The sequence below is a fragment of the Pan paniscus genome, chromosome 7 (assembly GCF_029289425.2).
Source record: "Pan paniscus chromosome 7, NHGRI_mPanPan1-v2.0_pri, whole genome shotgun sequence".
Classification (NCBI taxonomy): Eukaryota; Metazoa; Chordata; class Mammalia; order Primates; family Hominidae; genus Pan; species Pan paniscus.
In genome coordinates this window covers 84,362,874-84,381,592 of record NC_073256.2, presented here as the reverse complement: position 1 = coordinate 84,381,592, position 18,719 = coordinate 84,362,874, and the positions used below count along the sequence as shown (strand labels likewise).

The following is an 18,719-nucleotide window of genomic DNA, read 5'->3' as shown; positions in this document are numbered from 1 at the left end:
TGAAACGAGTAACCTGGCTACAAATCATTGGTGAAATCAATGTAATCTAAAAACAAAAGGAACCACATAGGATTTTTAAAAATTAATTCAGGAGTTTTATTGTTTGCATAATTTTTTATAAGGCATCCCAAAAGTCTTACTGCGGTTTTAAATTTTAGTAACCTTAAACTGCACTAAGAATCTTGGGACCTCTTATGTTTTACTTATTACATATTTTCTTGACTTGAAAACAAATAAATAATTGTATTTTGTCAGAAATAAAGATCTTTAGTAGAAAAAGAATTTTCTATTACAGAACCAAGAAGTTAAGTAGGAACACAACACTGTTATAATTTGAGTGGAAATATCAATATAAAGCCATGCCTTACATACATATTTATCTAATAAAGTGTATTTTTGCCCTGGTCTTTTTCACTAAAGTAGATGAAAAGCAATGCCATTCCCACAATCCACCCTAATAAGCAGATTTTATTCTCTACTGTACATTTTTGCTAGCAGGAACCAGGGATACTTGGAGAAATGTCTAATTCCAAGTTTGGCACTGTAAGGCATAAGATAAGCAGAAATTTATTATATTAGAAAGCACTTAAGATAAACCTGATTTCAAAAAAGGGTATCAAGACAATTCAAGGTGGAAGGAATAATCTTTTCAACAAATGGTGCTAGAACAACTGGATATCATGCAAAAGAATGAAAATGGATCCCTGTCTCACATCATAGACAAAAATTAAGTCAAAATACATCATAGAATTGAATATAAGTGGTAAATTTACAAAACTCTTAGAAGATCACATAGGAATAAATCTTTGGGAACTTGAATGAAGCAATAGTTTCTTAGATATGACACCACATGCCTAAGTGACAGCAGAAAACACAGATAAATGGGACTTGATCAAAATGAAAAAGCTTTGTGCTTCAAAAGACACCATCAAAAAAGTGAAAACCCTCAGAATGTGAGAAAATATTTGCAAACCATGTATCTGATAAAGGTCTAGATACATAATGTATAAATAATTCTTACAACTCAACAATTAAAAGACAATAGCCCAAATTAAAAATGAGTAAGGAATTGAAATAGATACTTCTCCAAAGAAGGTATCAACATGGCCAAATGTCAATAAACTAACAAGGAATAGGCATGGATTACTGGCTCACCTTCCTCTCCTCTGTCAGGCATCTTGCTCAAGGATGTTTTTTGTAAAGGAGGTGTGGGGGATCAACAACCTTATTAGTTCCTTGATTTTCCAATATGGTTATTTCTCATTCTGTGTGTGACTCTGTCTATTATAATGCACGGAAGTCAGTCCATAGATATCACTTAGCACCCACTGGAAGGTTAAGACTCTTCCCCTACCTGAAAATTGAGTGCATAGACTTTCTCAAGACGATATACTATTTTATTTTATTTTATTTTATTTTAGATTCAGGGGTACATGTACAGGTTTGTTACATAGGTATATTGCATAATAGTGGGGTTTCGGCTTCTAGTGTACTCATCACTCAAATGGTGACTATTGTACCCAATAGGTAATTTTTCATCCCTCACCCTCGCCAAACCTCCCCACTTTTGGAATCCCCAAGGTCTATTGTTTCCATCCTTATGTCCATGTGTACCCAGTGTTTAGCTCCCACTTATAAGCAAGAACATGTGGTATTTTATTTTCTGTTTCTTAGCTATTTCACTTAAAATAATAGCCTCCAGCTCATCCATGCTGCTGCAAAGGACGAAAAGGATTTTATTCTTTTTCATAGCGGCCAGTATACTGTTTTCATTCCCTAATTGTAGGATGCTTATTCTCTGGGTGGCCTTAGGCTTTTCCTGAATTTCTCTTCCACATATCACAGATATTCTCGAAAGTCCAAAAATCCTGGAAGAGAAAAGGAGTTTACCCCGAATGAAGGCCACAGCAAAGTCTTGAGGAGCAAAATGGAGAAGTGAAAATATATCCTCAGGTCTGCTGGTATGAACTGGAAACCCAGTGGACTAGTACAGACTGCAGGATTCATAAACAGGCTTTCTTGCTGTTGTTTGAGCCGGCTGCTGTGACTAGGAAGATCACCTTTCCCTGCCTCTCACTTCATCCATTTCCTTCACATCACAGTCTTGGGAAAAGGTTTTATGGAATAGATGGATGGATGAATAGGTAGATAAAGTAAACACATAGATTTGTACATCCGTAGGGAGAATGATAAGGAAATCCGCCTCTCGATAATCAAGGTGATAGAGGAGCTAGAAAGAAATTTAGGCAGATAGTGAGGGTAAAAGGAGTCCTCAGCAAGGCTTCCTTTTAACAAAAAGCAGAAACCATTTCTTTTCTAACAAAGAGCAGCCTGTAAAATTGAGCTGCAAACATAGATAAGCAAGCTGGAAGCTCGCCCTGGTAAATGCTGGCAGCTGTGCCAATAGAACAGGGCTACCTGGAAGCCAGGTATGTTCAACATGGAGGCTCCCTTTTGTCACCACCTATATAGTGAAGAACCAGGCAACATGATGCCAGCCAGGTAGGGAACCCATCTGCATAATAAAACACTAGGGTGGGGCGGCCAGCCTTTTTCCGCTCTATGCAAATGACACACCTGGTCCGACCAATCTTTTGTGCCCTATGTAAATCAGACACCGCCCCCCAAACTCATTTATAAAACCTCTGCATTTCACCAAGGAACTGGTAATGCATTTTCTCCAGGACCCCTCTCTTCTCTTCCTTTTGCTTGTTAAACAAACTTCTGCTCTGATCCTCACTGGTGTGTCGGCATCCTAGTTTTCCACAGCCATGGGACAACGAACCTCGGGTATCACCTCAGACAAACGATGCTGCTTCAAAAGTACTTCTATTTATTTAGTTAAAACCCAATCAGAATTATTCTTAATATTTTACTCGAACAACCCTTATGACTGTTTCACAGACCTTCAATTTAATATTTCTTTTTTTTTCTAAAATATACTGTGACTTCTCTGGATTTAAATGTATATTTGATTTCTTTTGAGACGTATATCGCCAGTTTTTTCTCTTGAAATAGACTTTTTTTCAGAGTAGATTCTCTGCTAAAAACTGAAGTAACCACTCCATTCCACTACAACCCCATAGGCAAAAATTATCATCCCCAGGTTCATACAGAAAATTGAAGTCTACAGAGGTTTTTTTTCCATACGTTGTACAGTGGCCAAGCTGAGATTTCAACCCTGATATCACTTGCTCTGAAGCACCAGCTCTTTGTCATGTAACAAGAAAGGCTTTGAGATGGTGTGTGTGAGTGTGCACACATGTGCATAAAAGGCCCTCCCTCCCCTATGAATCACAAAACAGCTACCAGAAGGAGTGGGGTTAAGGAGAATTTTGCATTGATTTACAAGCAAAAGAAAAACCATGAAATTGATGTGGCCCCAGTTTCTGGCTGGCATTTGTTATTCTCAGGTCTTCCTTCATGCAGATCTTGAATGAACAATGAGGGCAGTATACCAATATTTCTGAAGGTGAGGCTTTTTTCCACAGCAACAGCCCACATGAAATTGCAACCAATCACATCTGGGATGACGTAGCCATTCTAATATGTTTTATTTTCTCCCATGGCACTATCGTCATCTGACATTTTGGGTTGCACTTGTTTGCATGTCTGATTCTAGCTGGTATACAAGTAAGTTCCTAGATATCAGAGGTGTTCATTTGTATTTCTAGAGCATATCACAGTATCTGACACAGAGTAGTGCTAGATAAATGCATTTGGATTCAAATTAAATGTTTCTATCTCTTGAAAAATGGCAGTAGATGGTGCATTGTATACATGACTCAAATGGAATCTTTTACACCTCTAGGCCTGGGAGGTCAGCTTTATGAAAAACTTCAAAATTTAAACAAGTGATAGTAATCCTGTTTTGTCCTTATCCATTATCCTTCATGTTTGTTTTGCTCACCATTCCTTCCCATGGGAAGCTGCTGAATATAAACGTGTAAAATAGTTAAGAAAAAAAATCATAAACAAAATGAAACCAAATATAATGTATGGTTATTTACATAGGTTTTCTCAAGTCAACTAATAAATAATACAGACAATTTGAAATGAGTTCACATTGATAAGACTTGACATTCATCTTTTTTTCCAGCTGTCACCAACAGTGATCTACTTGTGCTTTATCAAGTCCACATATAACTAGCCTCAATATATTAATCCCATGATATTTAGGAGAAATGAAGAACAATCTTTGGTTGAATTACATGAGACAAATCAGTTCAAAAACAACAAGCTATTTAGGAACAAGTTTCTCCTGGGATTCTCATGCTGTAGTTTCTGAGCCAGTATCACTGTATGTTCTCTATAATCCAATTTCTTTTAAAATGGCTTTCGGCTCCCTTTTTTGTGCACTATTGATGTTAAGCATGAAGGAATGCAAACACTTGCACCATCAAAAGCAAATAGCATCTTACCACCCGGAATGCCCTGGCATGAGTCCACGCAAACAAGATTTAACTCTTGAGAATGGCAGTGGGTAGATAGAATTAGTTGGTGGTCTTTCCAGAAAAATGGCTTATAAACTTTATTGAAATAGTAATTTAGTGCCTTGGTATCAGCAGTTGTCTGCCAGTTATTGGTATCTTAACTGTTATATTAAAACAAAATTCAAGACATTAAATAGAGAATTTTAATGCAATGCTCACAATTTTTCAAATTATAATTTTTTTAAGCCAGGAAAATTTTGATAATTACTGATAATTTGCATTACTGACCTACCAACACTTTACTTTTTTGATATGGCTTACTTTGTAGTGTGACTCCTAGGCAAGAAATGCAGCTTGTTTGGCCCATATCACTCAAGGATATCTAACTGTATTTGTGGAATCTTCTGTAAGTCCAGCCAAGACACTCATTGACTATTTTAAACATCTACCTGATAACAAATAAACTCACCAATTATAAGAACCCCTACTATATCCTACATAGTCAATGCTCTACTCAAAATTGCTGTTTTATAAAGGCTTATTTTACTCATGATCTAAGGGGGAAAATAAGATGTTCTGGATTAGATTCTTTATAAATTTTGATGGTGAGTTATCTATTAGCCATGCATTTTCCCACTTGCCAAACAATGTCATTTCTCTGTTTAAATCACACAAATTGCAGCAATGTTCACACCAGACTGAGTCTGTCAAGTGATATGAAAGTAACAGGATAATTTCCAGCTTAAAAACACAAGCTATTTTGCATTTTTCTAACGTCATGTGATATATTTATGAAAAAAAAGCTTCTATTTTTCTTTATTTCTTATAACTATGCTAAACAACAAACCTTGTGTTATATTCTCGATCCTTTAATCACTTTTTGGCACAGAACACTCTACGGAGCTATTTAACGTAGCCCTAATTTCTCTTTCCCTGATGCCTGGAAAAGTAGAAGTTCCTCCAGTGGTTGTGTATCTCTCAAATCCCTCAGTCATTCCCAGTACAATGTGTCAGTCCCATTACTGATCACATCTTCCAGTCAGGCTCTGAATGAGAAATCTTTGCAGATATTTCTTTGGCATAATGATTTCAATTCCTTTAAATATATACCCAGAAGTGGGACTGCTGGAACATATAGTAATTCTATTTTGACTTTTCTACAGAAACTCCACGCTTTTCAATAATGGCTATATTATTTTTCCTCCAACAGTGCACAATTGTTCCCTTTTCTCTACATCCCCACGGGTACTTGTTATCTTTCCTCTTTCATCTTTTTGATGACAGCCATTCTATCAGGTGTTAGGCAATACCTTTTTGCGGTTTTAAATTGCATTTCCCTGATGATTAGTGATGACTAGCATTTTTTCATGTTATCTGTTGGCCATGTGTATGTCTTTTTCTGAGATATGTTTATTTCAATCCTTTGCCCATTTTTAAATTGGGTTCTTTGTTTTCTAGTAATTGAGTTGTTTGAGTTCCTTATATATTTTGGATATTAGCCCCCTATCAGAGTATGGTTTACAAATATTTTCTCCCAGTCTGTGGGTTGGCTATATTCAGTGTTGCCTTTGCTGTGCAGAAGCTTTAGAATTAAAAACAGCATGTCACAGTGATATCTGCATTCCCAAGTTCATTGCAGCATTATTCATAATAGCTAAGTTATGGAACCACCGCAGGTGTCCATCATTGGATCAATGCATAAACAAAATGTGGTATATATACACAATGGAATACTATTTAGCCTTTAAAAAGAAGAAAATTCTGTCATTTGCAACAATGAACCTGGAGGATATTATGCTGAAATAAATAAGCAGGCACAGAAAGACAAATAGTGCACAATCTCACCTATATTTGAAATCTAAAAAAGTCAAACTCACAGAAGTAAAGAATAGAATGGTGGTTACCAGAGGCTGGGGGAAGGGGGACTAATGAAGAAAGAGAATATGTTGGTCAAAATGTACAAAATTTCAGTTAGACAGAAGGAATACATATGTTTCAGTGATCTATTGCACAAAACAGTGACTATAATAAATAATAATGCATTGTATATTTCAATAACTAAAAAAGTAGATTTTAAGTGTTTTTACCACAAAAAAAGTATGATTGGTGGTGGATTTGTTAACTTGCTTGATTTAATCATTCCATAAAATAAAAATATATCAAAACATCATATTGTACCCCATAAATATACAATATATACAATTATTATTTGTTATTTAAAACATTTTTTAAATTAAATTTTAAAAATTAAATTGTATTTAAAATTAATTTAAATTAAAATTTTTGCTCTTATTGCTTGATAAAAGCAATAAGGTTCTGGATATACCATATGCAAACTCACTTTCAGACACTGTGACAGTAGGGGTCAAAAGATGTGCTACCTTTCCTCACCCATCATAAGGGCCACAGATGACACTCCTATAACAAAAGACAAGGTAACAATAGAAAAGCATAACAGATGTATTAACTAAAATTTTAAGTGACACAGGAGCCTCCAGGAATAGAGGCCTAAAGACCCAGGAAGAGGAATTCTGGTTTCTGTGTCTTGCTTCAAGGGAGAAAGAATGGCAGAAGACAGGAGGAGGAGACAAGGTCAGAGAGACATTGCTTCTGAGGTTCTACCAGTCTCCTTAAGTTCAAAGTACCCAACATGCCAAAGCGCAATATTTAGGGTAGCATGATCTGAGTCCCTATAACCCTATGAGTAGTTTACAACCAGTGGAGTATTTGAAAAAAAGATTAAGGAAAATAAAAATCTGAAGAGTGGACTCCACTTTTTACATTAACTAGGTCGTTGATGGGCTCTTTGGAGAAACCCTCAACATCACTTGAGTCTTATTGATTCTATATCAAGACGGTTGATAATATCTTAGCATTATAGTATTGTTTCAATTTCACAACACATCCATTAAGCTCACTTATTAAGTTCTATGAGAAAATGATTTCTTGACCTTGAAACACTTAAGAAACAACAACAACAACGAAAAACAAACAAACAAAAACATTGCCACTTCACACGTTTCATTGAACACAGAAATCCTGAAAGATGGACCAGAGATTTCTCCCTTAGCCAGGCAGAAGTCTTAGGCAGAGAGAAAACACTCAATGTCAGGAAAATGAGGCTCTTTTTTCCTTAATATCTTAGCATTTTAATGTGAGTTTCTCAAAAAGATGAGGAAAAAAGCTCAAAGCATTTTAAAATGCTCAAGTATTTACACAGTAATTATTCCAGCATGAGAGAAAAAGAGAAAACTGTGTTGTTTCTAGTTATTGTATCCAGCCTTCCCACTCGCCCTTGGAAATTATCTCCAAGGCTATATGAACTCCGTTTCACAGCTAAAAACCCAGCTTTTAAGAGCTTTCCCTAAAATGACATACCAGGTAATTTAGAGTGTGGATGTCAGATCCCTTTTTTCACACTCCAAAGCAGATTGTCTTTCTATTCTACCTTTGTGTAAACTCTTGAAAGGTATTGGTAAGTAAAGTGACATAATTTAACACTAATTATCCTAAATTGTCTTACTCATCTGCACCACACTGTCTCCAATCCTGCAATATTTGGAATTAAATCCTGATTCCAAGGCTAAAATCCAATGTATGGTTTTGCTCTATGAATTCTGCATTCTCCTCTCATCTGTGTCTTCCCCACAAAATACAGATGCCCAAAAAGAAAGCAGTGGAGATGGGCATAGTTCTCTAATTGAATCAGTCATTTCTCTACATGTTGGTCTGATCTACAGCACTGAATTTCTGACTGGCTCACTCTGTCTGGATTCTGAGGGATTACCTGGCTCTCAAGACTGCAGGCTGCTTGCCTTAAACTCATGCCCATAACCTGACCCTCAGAGACATTAGAATGCTGTCTGTATCTTCTTGGCACTGGATCCTTCTCCCACTGGCCTGGCCAGCCTCTTTCACCTGCATTCTTCCAGACCTGATTCATTGCTTATCCTTGTTCTAGCTGAAGGAGTTTAGAACATGCCACCCCAAAATATGCTGTTTTGGTATACTTATTACTTTGAGCTGAAGGCACTAGAAAACAGCAAATGCAACGAGAGGCTTTCTTTGAGCTTCCCTCATCCACCTAAAGACAGATTCTCCAAAAAGAACTTCATCATTACCATCAGTCACCTCCCTGGAAGTTTCATTAACCAAGGAAGATGAACTTTTATCACAGGAGAGGGAGACTAGGAATTGACACCATGCCCAGGTAAACTTTCTCACAAACTACCATTGATTATCCTAAAGACCCATTCTTCTTTCCCCAAAATCATTCCCTCTCCCCTAAGTTGCCTCCATTCCCCTTACCCTCTCCCCTATAAAGAGGGTATATAAGCTCCTAAATCTCACTAGGTTTTTGAGTATTCACTTTTCTTTCCTGTGATGCCACTTAGTTCATAATTAATTTGTAGACCTTTTCTCCTGTTAACCTGCCTGTTGTGAGTTTATTTCATAGATTCACTTACCAAATGTTTAGAAGGTAAAGGGAGAGTCTTCACTCCTTTACACAGTGTTTCTACAATTCAGAGGTTACAAACGCCTCTAGACTTTAGACAGATAGTATAAATGAATGAAGCTAAGCAGACAGACCAAAGTGCACTGGAGCATGACTGCTGGCCTCAGAGTCTAGAGCAGGAGGAAGCTACTACTGTGAAGTATTTCCAGAATATAGACCCAGTGTTATCAGCTGCACTGATTTTTAAGAGAAGATAGATATCCTGATTTTTTTAAATGTGAAATTGGTAACTAATTGGTATGGTCTGAATGTTTGTGCCCCTCCCAAATTCATATGTTGAAACATAACCCCCTGTGTGGTAGTATAAGGAGGTAGGGATATTGGGAGGTGATTAGGTCACAAGGGTGGAACCCTCATGAATGGAATTAGTGCCCTTATAAAAAAGACCCCAGAAAGCTAGCTCACCCTCCCACCATGGGAGGACACCATGAGAAGACAGCCATCTATGAGGAAGCAGGTCCTCCCCAGACACTGAATCAGCCAGCACCTTGATCTTGGACTTCTCAGTCTCCTGAAGTGGGAGACATAAATACTTGTCATTTATAAGACACAGTTTTTGGTATTTCTGTGTTATTTTATAGCATCCCAAATAGACTAAGACACTAATCAAGTGGTATTTCAAAGCATTATGTGGACACACAATACAACCAGACATTCCCCACCGTGATTCTGTTTATGACTTCTGCCTCTGATAATTGCTCAGCCCTGCTTAGAAAGTATAATTCTCACAATTTTAAATGCCTTACTTGCAAAAAGAGAGGTGAGACAATGACATGGATTGGTGTTGGAGAATTAATGATGGAAAGCTTTGATAATCACATCAACGTATGACAAAAGTAATCTACCCAAAGTAGCAATGGGAGACAGTTCTCCATGTGTCTCTCATATTTAAAGACATTAACAGCCTTTTTTGCAGATCACTTGTTCAAGAATATTTGTATAGCATGGGGGTCCCCAACCCCCAGGCCATGAACCAGTACTGGTCTGTGGCCTGTTAGGAACCTCCTGGCACAGCAGGAGGTTAGCGGCAGGCAAGGGAGCATTACCACCTGAGCTCCGCCTCCTGTCAGATCAGCCATAGATTCTCACAGGGGCATGAACCCTATTGTGAGCCATGCATGAAGGGATCTAGGTTGCTTGCTCCTTATGAGAACCTAATGCCTGATGATCTGAAGTGGAACAGTTCTATCTCAAAATCCACCCTATCAACCATCCATGGAAAAATTGTCTTCCATGAAACCAGTCCCTGGTGCCAAAACGGTTGAAGACTGCTGATCTAACACACAGCCTTGGAGGATACAGATGGAGGCCCTCCCTGGAGCAACACACAGGAGTGCTAATGGTCTGTTATGGAGTAGTCACATTTTCTAAGTTCAGTTTCCTCTTACATAATATAACCTTTTGCACTATTTGTGTTACTCTGATAACTGTGGCTCAGGAAACCAGTGAAGATGCTAATACCCTGGTTATTGTTATTGCTGTAAGTAGTAAAGTCCTTGGTCTCTGACCCAGGTGTTTCATGAGTTTTCCTAGTATGCATAAAACAGTGGTAGACTAATATATAAAGCTCCAAATGGGATAAAATCTCAGATTCTCTATAGTTCTCGACAACTGATACTTGTTTTTTCTTTAAATTCTAGCTATAGTAGCTGCTCTAAAATGAACAGTCTAGAATCTTCTTCCATACTGTTTACCACATTTATCTGAATCAATATATTTCTCCTTTGCTTTTGAAAGTACAACAATGCCTTATTCTCCATCAAAACAGTCATGAACTTTCATCATTTCAAACACCTAAATCTCTTTCTATCTCATTGTTTTTATCTATTTTAGGCCTCCATCTTCACCTTCAGACAATAGCTTGGTGCTTACCAATAAAGCAGAATGACTAGTAGGTAGACTGTCAATCTATGCTGCCTGAGTTTCAAACTGTGTTTTTCTACCTATTGGTTGTATTACTCTGGACAAGTTATTCAATCAATACATGCCTCAGTTTTCTTATCTATAAAATGGGGATAGTAATAGTAATTAACTCCGAGAATGATCTGCAAATTAAATCAGTTTACACATTTCATGTCTTTAGACTAGTATGTGGTTTATAGTAAGAAAGTAATACATGCCACCAATGATTATTCCGTTGAATATTTTTTGAAAAATTCTGTTAAGTTCTGACTTTAAATGCAGGTTGTTTGTGATTTACAGTCTGTATATTAGGAAGCTGAATGATAATTTAGGGCTAAAAATGTGCTTGGTCCTTTCACAGTTCAAATCCTCAATAGATTAGAAAAACATTTTTTATAAACTTTCTGTTTTGAAAAAACAAACACCTCATATCCCAGTCTTCTACAAATGACATGAACCAAGCATCAACCCCTCTCCAGTCAAAATGTAAATATACAACTGTACTACAAAGTTTAAAACAAAGTATCATATAACTCTTCCACTGATGACTGTGTTCACTCAGGATGCTTAAATATTATCACATAAATATTAGAAGTTCTCTTCACAGCCCTACTAAAAAAAGTCAATCCACCAAATATTACTTGTCTGAAGCAATGTTTCCATTGCTGTTTTCACTATGCTATGCCATTTCTCTTAGTGGCCTCAGATAACATCCCCTGATTTTCTAAGAGCTGTCCTTTCTATTTTTCTAAGCCTGTGAAAATTAAAATAAAACTTCCAAAGGGGTAAAGCAAAAGAGAAAAAGCTACAAAAATCTGGTTTGATTTTCCTACGCTTTCCTCCCTCCCTATATTCAAGCAGCTAATCTCCTCTCAAACACTACAATAGAGCAGCTAGACATAAAGAAAAGGAGATAAAATTGGCCAGCCAGTACATTGTTCTTGCTAATCTGGACCATTTACATAAGGGTTAGAAGGCTTGTTTCATCATTTAAACAGGCTTAAAAGCCTCTTTGCAAATGAGATTTAGTTCCTACAAAAGAATGAATTCTAGCTATTTGGTGAGTTTCTGCTAGACCAGCACTGGGAGCTGACTTGGCAGTAACTACAAGCTACTTCTTTGGCCACATACAGTATATGCAAAGATTGCTTCCAGCTGCCAAAACTGAAAGTGTCAAGCTGATTAAATTCTTTCCAGGAGGTGAACAGGATAAGGGGCAGGTTAAGAGGTCAATAATATCAGATCTTAAACTGTACCTGGCCAAACTCTTCCTCTATGCAGGTGCTTTAAAAGTGGATTTGAATGTTCAGAGCCGTTAAATTTTCTTTGAAAGAGAATGGAATGGTGGACAGTGAATGAAATTCAGAGACAGAAGACATAAAATAGTCTCAAGCTGTGAAGTGAAGACAATCTAAACTCTTTGATTCATTGTTGGTCTGAGTGGCACTGGGCACAGGATAAACTGCATAACTAACTCCCTTGCCAATATTAGCACAAAAGATCACTGGAAGGAAAAGATGTTCTTAACACAGAAGAGTACAATCTTTGTAGCAAAATCTTAGATTTTAAAAATCAAGATCATGTTTATATATACTATACCTATTATGTCTTTTACCTGGCACACCTTGAACAGATGTTCAGTGTGACCTTGGCCTGAGGCTCAGCAGGGTAAGTAGGACGGCCTTGGTTAAATTTGCTCCCAGAAGGTACCAGGGTTGTTACTCCCTCCATTCTTAAATCATTAAGATCCTCTGTAACAACACAAACAATTACAGAGAAAAAAATTAACTCTAGTGGAATTAAGGAGAAAAATTCATATTTTCAGGTATCTGCCATTAGTTTGTTAAGCAAAACAATATATATCCCCTTTGCAAAAATCTAACTACATATATCAATTATTTTTCAAATTATTTCTAGACGTAGTTGGAGACAAATTATGTGTGAAGATTTACAAGAGACAAAACGGTGACAGACTGAATATATGGAGAGTGGGCAGAGCACTTATGACCACAGACCACTGACACACAAACTCTGCCATACCCACTGGGGAAGCCAAACTATAACCTCTGCAGCAATCAGCCCTAAATAGTCAGGACTTGGTCAATGACTGCCAGCTCTCCTATATTTTTCCTTTGTTCTCAACTCAGAACCAACCACACAAAACCAAATATGTTTCAAAACCAATTGCATAAATCCTCCGTTTCTAACGAGTCTGCTTCCAGCTTCCCCATCAACAACCTCCAATCAAAATATAACTGATGTCTTCCCCTTTTTCACTCTCAATGTTTGCTTTCTACCTTCACCTGGGGAGGAAAACAGTAAACCTGAATAGTCATGCTCCAAAGGTTTACTGAAGCCCACTTCTATTTTTCCCAGGTCCTTAATCAAGAATGAAAAGAACTAAATTTTCTCTTGAGATTCAGCTCTGTTACAATATGTATATGATCTCCTACTTTTTCAGAGAACAAGGAAGCTTGTAAAAAGGATTCCAATTACTTGCTCTCAGCTTTAGCACTAAAGATACATAAAGTTTCAAAAGATAAATCATAATTTTTACAAAAATCTAATTCATTATTGAAGGCATAACGTATGTGAGGAGGAAAATCACCGTCTTCTGATTACTAAAGATCATAAAAACATCCTAGATACCTCAAAAAACAATCAGGAGGATTGCACGTTTTAATTGGATATTACAAATGAGTGTCAAATAAATTGTTCCTGGGATGGTGACAACTCAGTCTAAATCATGAACCGGCCTTCTGGAATCTGAAGAAGCCTTGTCAACAGGCTTCTTCCATAGGCATCCCAAGTGAAAGCCTTGTTGTCCACTTGTACATAAGCAAACTGGAAAAACACTTAGGGTTTTAACTCAACTTCATGGGAGTCATCAAAAACTTATCACCTTGACCTGGTTACCAAGGCTTATTCCCCTTGTTTAAGAGCCTAGGTGCCAATTCAAAACCTGGTGCTTCTGCAGAGCTAATTACAGGCTCCTCCCTCTTGATCTCATGATTCCTCATGCAATACAGCCATTACTACTCCCTCTGAACACACACTTTTCAACCAGCATTAAACACTCATGAGAGTCTGTTACTCTCTTCCTCTCACATTACTGTTCACCACTAGAACACCCTATTTTTGCTACTCTCCTGCCCCTACCAGAAGAAGTTAACCCGTGATTTCCCTACCGCAGTTAGGAAACTTTCTGCACTTCAGTATTTTTAAGAACTGCCATTGAAAACCATGACCCAATATTATTTGTTGCTGGATCATATTTCAGAACTTTAAACTAGAGGTTATCAAGCAGAGTATGCTACCACTAATTTGTTTGACTATGAAATATAGTCCTCTATCGGAGGTAAAATTGGTCCAGATGGCAGAAATATTGTACATACTCAACTTCATGGGAGTCATCAAAAACTTGTCCAGTTTGTTAACTGGACAATGACCTCAGAGTAAATATATATACAGGTACAATTTAAAAAAAATACATGACTTTGGCATGCTCTGAAAACAAAGGGTTTCCTAACTCTGCTAGAACCTCCATCAAACATAGAGAAGATGTTTAAAACACTTTTAGATATACTCCTGCTCCATACAGAGGTAGTTTATTATAAAGATTGAAGCTAATGAAAATATAAACAATACAGAAGCTAAAAGAAATGTTCTAATAGAATATTTTGCTAAAGAAGCAGCCTTAATCAAGGTTATGAACCTATCTAAAATTTTAGAGAATAAATCTCTAGAGTACTTATAAGACACCATTATAAAATATCAATATTTAGCCCCTAATTCTGAAAAAAAAAAAAGAAAAGAAAAAAAAGTTCTAGCTTTACTCAGATAATCTCTGGCATTTTTGGTGGCACCAGATGGCTTCAAATGAATACTAATTAAATTCCTCCATGAAATGACTCATCATGGTACAGATAAACTGGTTACAATCTTAAATCTTCAGAGTAGACAGCTGACTGGAGACTTTCAGAGGGAGATAATGACCTCAGAGAGTAGACAGCTTCTGCCCACCATATTGGATCAAGATCTCTGGTGTAACTGCTATTTTGTTTTTTATCTACTTAATTACAGCCATTCTCATTTTCTAAAGACCCCTGGTAGTTACCCACCCACAATGACTCTTTTTCTCTTTCATTTTATTCTTATTAAAATTTCGGATCAGAGCATAATCACTTTCTAACACTAATCTTGGATTATCCTAAATAGTAACCTTCAAGCTCATTGATTGCTGGATGTGCTATCCCTCATGAGACTACCATAATCAAAAACCCTTGGAAAATTTCGGTCTCATCAAATGAGACCACAGGGAATTAAAGCCAAAGTATTTCCACTTGAACTTACATGGATAAATCAACCTGTGATTTTGCTAGTGTCCCTTTCTCACAAAAAAACCCTATTATTATAATCTATTAATTAGAATCTATGTAATTCTAAATTTGAATTCAACAGCCTTCATAGGAGGATGAGCCAATTACTTGTCACCTGGAAGAGATTAACAGAGATTCACATGTGTCACCCAACTAATGAACAGCCTTGATCCAACCTCAGGTCATGAACAATTTCTTTTTTCTGGATCCCTGTGTGTTCCTACCAGATACTACTTTCCTTGCATCTAGATAGCTAGTCCTGCTTGCTTCATGCACACATACATCATGCACTTTAAAAATAGCATTAGAAATCTTACTGGTACACAGACACCCTAATTCTATAGATCATCAAGGCTGGAAATTTTAACTCTGATGCAAGCTCCTAAATGAGGCCTCCCTTTAATATTCAGGCACTCTACTTGGAGGAGTTACTGATTCATTGTTTATACAAACAACCAAAGCAGTTTCCAGCAATAGGAACCATGCAAACAGAAGACTATAAGACATGTATCACTAATGCTGGCAGAAACTATAAGTGATACTACCTCTACCCTAGATAGAATACAGATCCATCTCAACTGTTGGCAAGAGAGTTGAACAATCGCATTCTTCTGGATTTTTTTTTCACTAGTCATGGTGGTATATGTACCATTGCTGATACTTCTTGCTATACTTGGATCAGTGAAACAGGTAAGGTAGAAAAGTCTACATGTCAGCTTGACAAAAGGCTAGTTGGTTCTCTAAGTTTGGTCCTCATGACCTGTGAGATTTGTTTTTCTAGCCTGGGTTGGACAATTCAAGTTCTTGGTTCTGAAGAACAAAGTCAGTCACCCCATTGGCTCTGAAGAACCAGGTCAATATTAAATTGACTTAAATTGTTTTTGTTTTTATCATAGTATCCATGATGCTGGTACATTGAATTCCATGTGGAGGCTTAAATGCTTGTATGTGGCCACTCTCTCAGCAGATGATTGCAATGATGATGCAACAAAGAAGATGAAAAAGATCTTGTGATACAATTGACTAAGGATACAACAGAACAATCATCAAGTAGTGAAGCTTGGGATCTCTCACCTTACCTTTTGACTAACATCCTTTTGGCAAAAAAGAGAGTGACCAAAGGAAGGGAGATTGAATATACATGCAGACAATCATTTATTTTTATTTTTTATTGAGACAGAGTCTCGCTCTGTCACCCAGGTAAGAGTGCAGTGGTGCAATCTCAGCTCACTGCAACCTCCTCCTCCCAGGTTCAAGCAATTCTCATGCCTCAGCCTCCTGAGTAGCTGGGATTACAAGCACATACCCCGACGCCTGGCTAATTTTTTGTATTTTTTTTTTTTAGTAGAGGCAGGGTTTCACTGTGTTAACTGGGATGGTCTCGATCTCCTGACCTTGTGATCTGCCCACCTTGCCCTCACAAAGTTCTGGGATTATAGGCGTGAGCCACTGCACCTGCCCAGATCGTATGCAGCATTAGAACGTTGACCCACAGTCTCTGCAGCCATTGCCTCAAAACATTCAGGACTTCATCAATAAAGATCAGTTTCCCTCGTTTCACCCCTATTTCCAACTCAGAACCAACTGGAGAAAGCCAAATGCACTCCCAAAACCAATTGCATAAGATAGTCTGTTTCTAGTCAGCCCTTCTTCAGTTTTCCCATGCCAACAACTTCCAATCAGAACATATTCAAAGCCTTCCATTTAAAAATTATTATTATAAAGTTTTCCTACTCCCCCCACATGCCTTTGGGTCTCTGGTAAATGCAAGTGATAGTGGCTAACTCCCATTCTATAACCAGCTCTGAAAAAATAGATAAATGTTCTCTGCTTGTTTTCATTTGTGTAGTCTTCATTTATTTCCACAATGGCAACCTTCAAATAGCTAAAGGTTTGTCATAGAGAAGAGATATTAGAGTTCCCCCTGTGCCTGCAGAGAAGAAATGTGCATAAGAGGAGAGTGTGTTTCTCATCAATATAACAACATTTTAACATTTATAGTTGCTCAAAGGCATACTGTACAGTCCTGTGTAGGAGATGTGATTACCCCATTCCTGGAAATGTTAAAAGCAGAGGCTAAATAATTGTTTATAGTGGGCAAATTAGAGTTTTGCAGAAGCATTGTACTAAATGGCTTAATCCAAATCTAAGTTTCCCATACATTCTCATCATACTTCTATGATTTAGGTTACATCTGTTAAAAAGAATATGTTGATTATGTAAAAGAAGAATGTTTGTTTAAATGAAGCAATCACCTTTTGGGGGCCATTTTGTTATGAATTAGAACTAAAAGTTGCTTTCTCTTTTTTTATCTTGGAGCCACAAAGCACACCACACTGACATATTAATGTCTTTCATACTGATATGAAGAAATTGTGTGGTTAATTCTGGGCTAGGGAGCCCAGACATGCTGGCCCCTCATTACCTTTGAGGATAAGTTCAAAGGCCAAAATCCTCAACTATCTACTTGCTTCTGTACCATTTTTCTACTAATAAGACACAGAATCCTGGTATGGTGCGCCATGGCAATTATCTAAGCATTTTTAGATTGTTTGACATATGTAGAGAGGGTAATAAGACATGAAATTTATGACTGCATTTTGATGAACAGTAAAAACTCCCTGCCAGAACTCTCCTTTCATGTGCAAATTTGAGTGTATTTAATGAGAATTTTTGAAGATTTCCTAGCAGCTCCTCACACCCCATCTGGATAGCACCTCTTTTTTCCAGTTCAGAATAACTATCACAGTGTGGGAGAACAGAGAACCCTAGAGTCAGAAGCCTTCTGGAATTCATTTGCTGGTTCACTGGAGACTTCAGAGTGCTGTAAGCTGAAACTGCTTCAACAACTGCTATGGTTCTTGTAGTGTCAGATGTGACTGTGGTGATGGCAGTGAAATTGGCTCCTGCAGTCTTAGAAGAGGCCTCACTCTGAAAAGTATCCATTCATTTTTTCTTTCTTTACAAATACTCATTATTTTAAAGAAGATCAATGAGCTCCTAATAACTACTGAATACTTACCAAGCTCTAAAAGGTGACAGAACCATAAAAAATTTGGTTTGGTCATGGAAGGATACTAATAATCTATGCTAAATATACAAAGAACAAAAATAAAATACAATCTAGGTCTCACTAGTTCCATTTCCTTGACAACATTATTTAAGGGAGCAGGTGTCTAGGATTAAGTAATTAAGAGAAGTAAAACCCCAAAAAACAAATTAAGTAATTTAAGTAAGATTCTGTCTAAGGACTTTTCAATACTGCATAAGTCGAGGGAGGAAATACCAGGAACATATCCTAGATGTAGAAAACTGAGAATCTTTGAATACCAATGGTATTGAAGGAGGTAAAAATATGCCATTCTGGCATGTTGACTATTTTGAGTTAAAGGCATTTGAAATACAGCAGGTGCAAGAAAATTACTCTGACCTTCATTCTATTTCTTAAAAACACAAAAAATGAAATTCCAATGTGAAAGATGCCCACTT

General features: G+C 37.2%; 1 protein-coding gene across 5 annotated transcripts in view; it reads right to left on the bottom strand.

Annotated features, from left to right (window-relative positions):
- The window catches only part of C7H8orf34 (chromosome 7 C8orf34 homolog), a 485,474-nt gene that overhangs the window by 166,077 nt on the left and 300,678 nt on the right, over nucleotides 1-18,719 (bottom strand). For 4 of the 5 annotated variants that reach the window (XM_034966203.4, XM_034966201.4, XM_008956708.7 and 1 more), the window contains one exon: nucleotides 12,467-12,602. In XM_034966203.4, the coding sequence (XP_034822094.3) occupies nucleotides 12,467-12,602 (136 nt within the window). The remainder of the gene's footprint in view (nucleotides 1-12,466; nucleotides 12,603-18,719) is intronic. The other variant, XM_034966200.4, reaches the window with a different exon arrangement.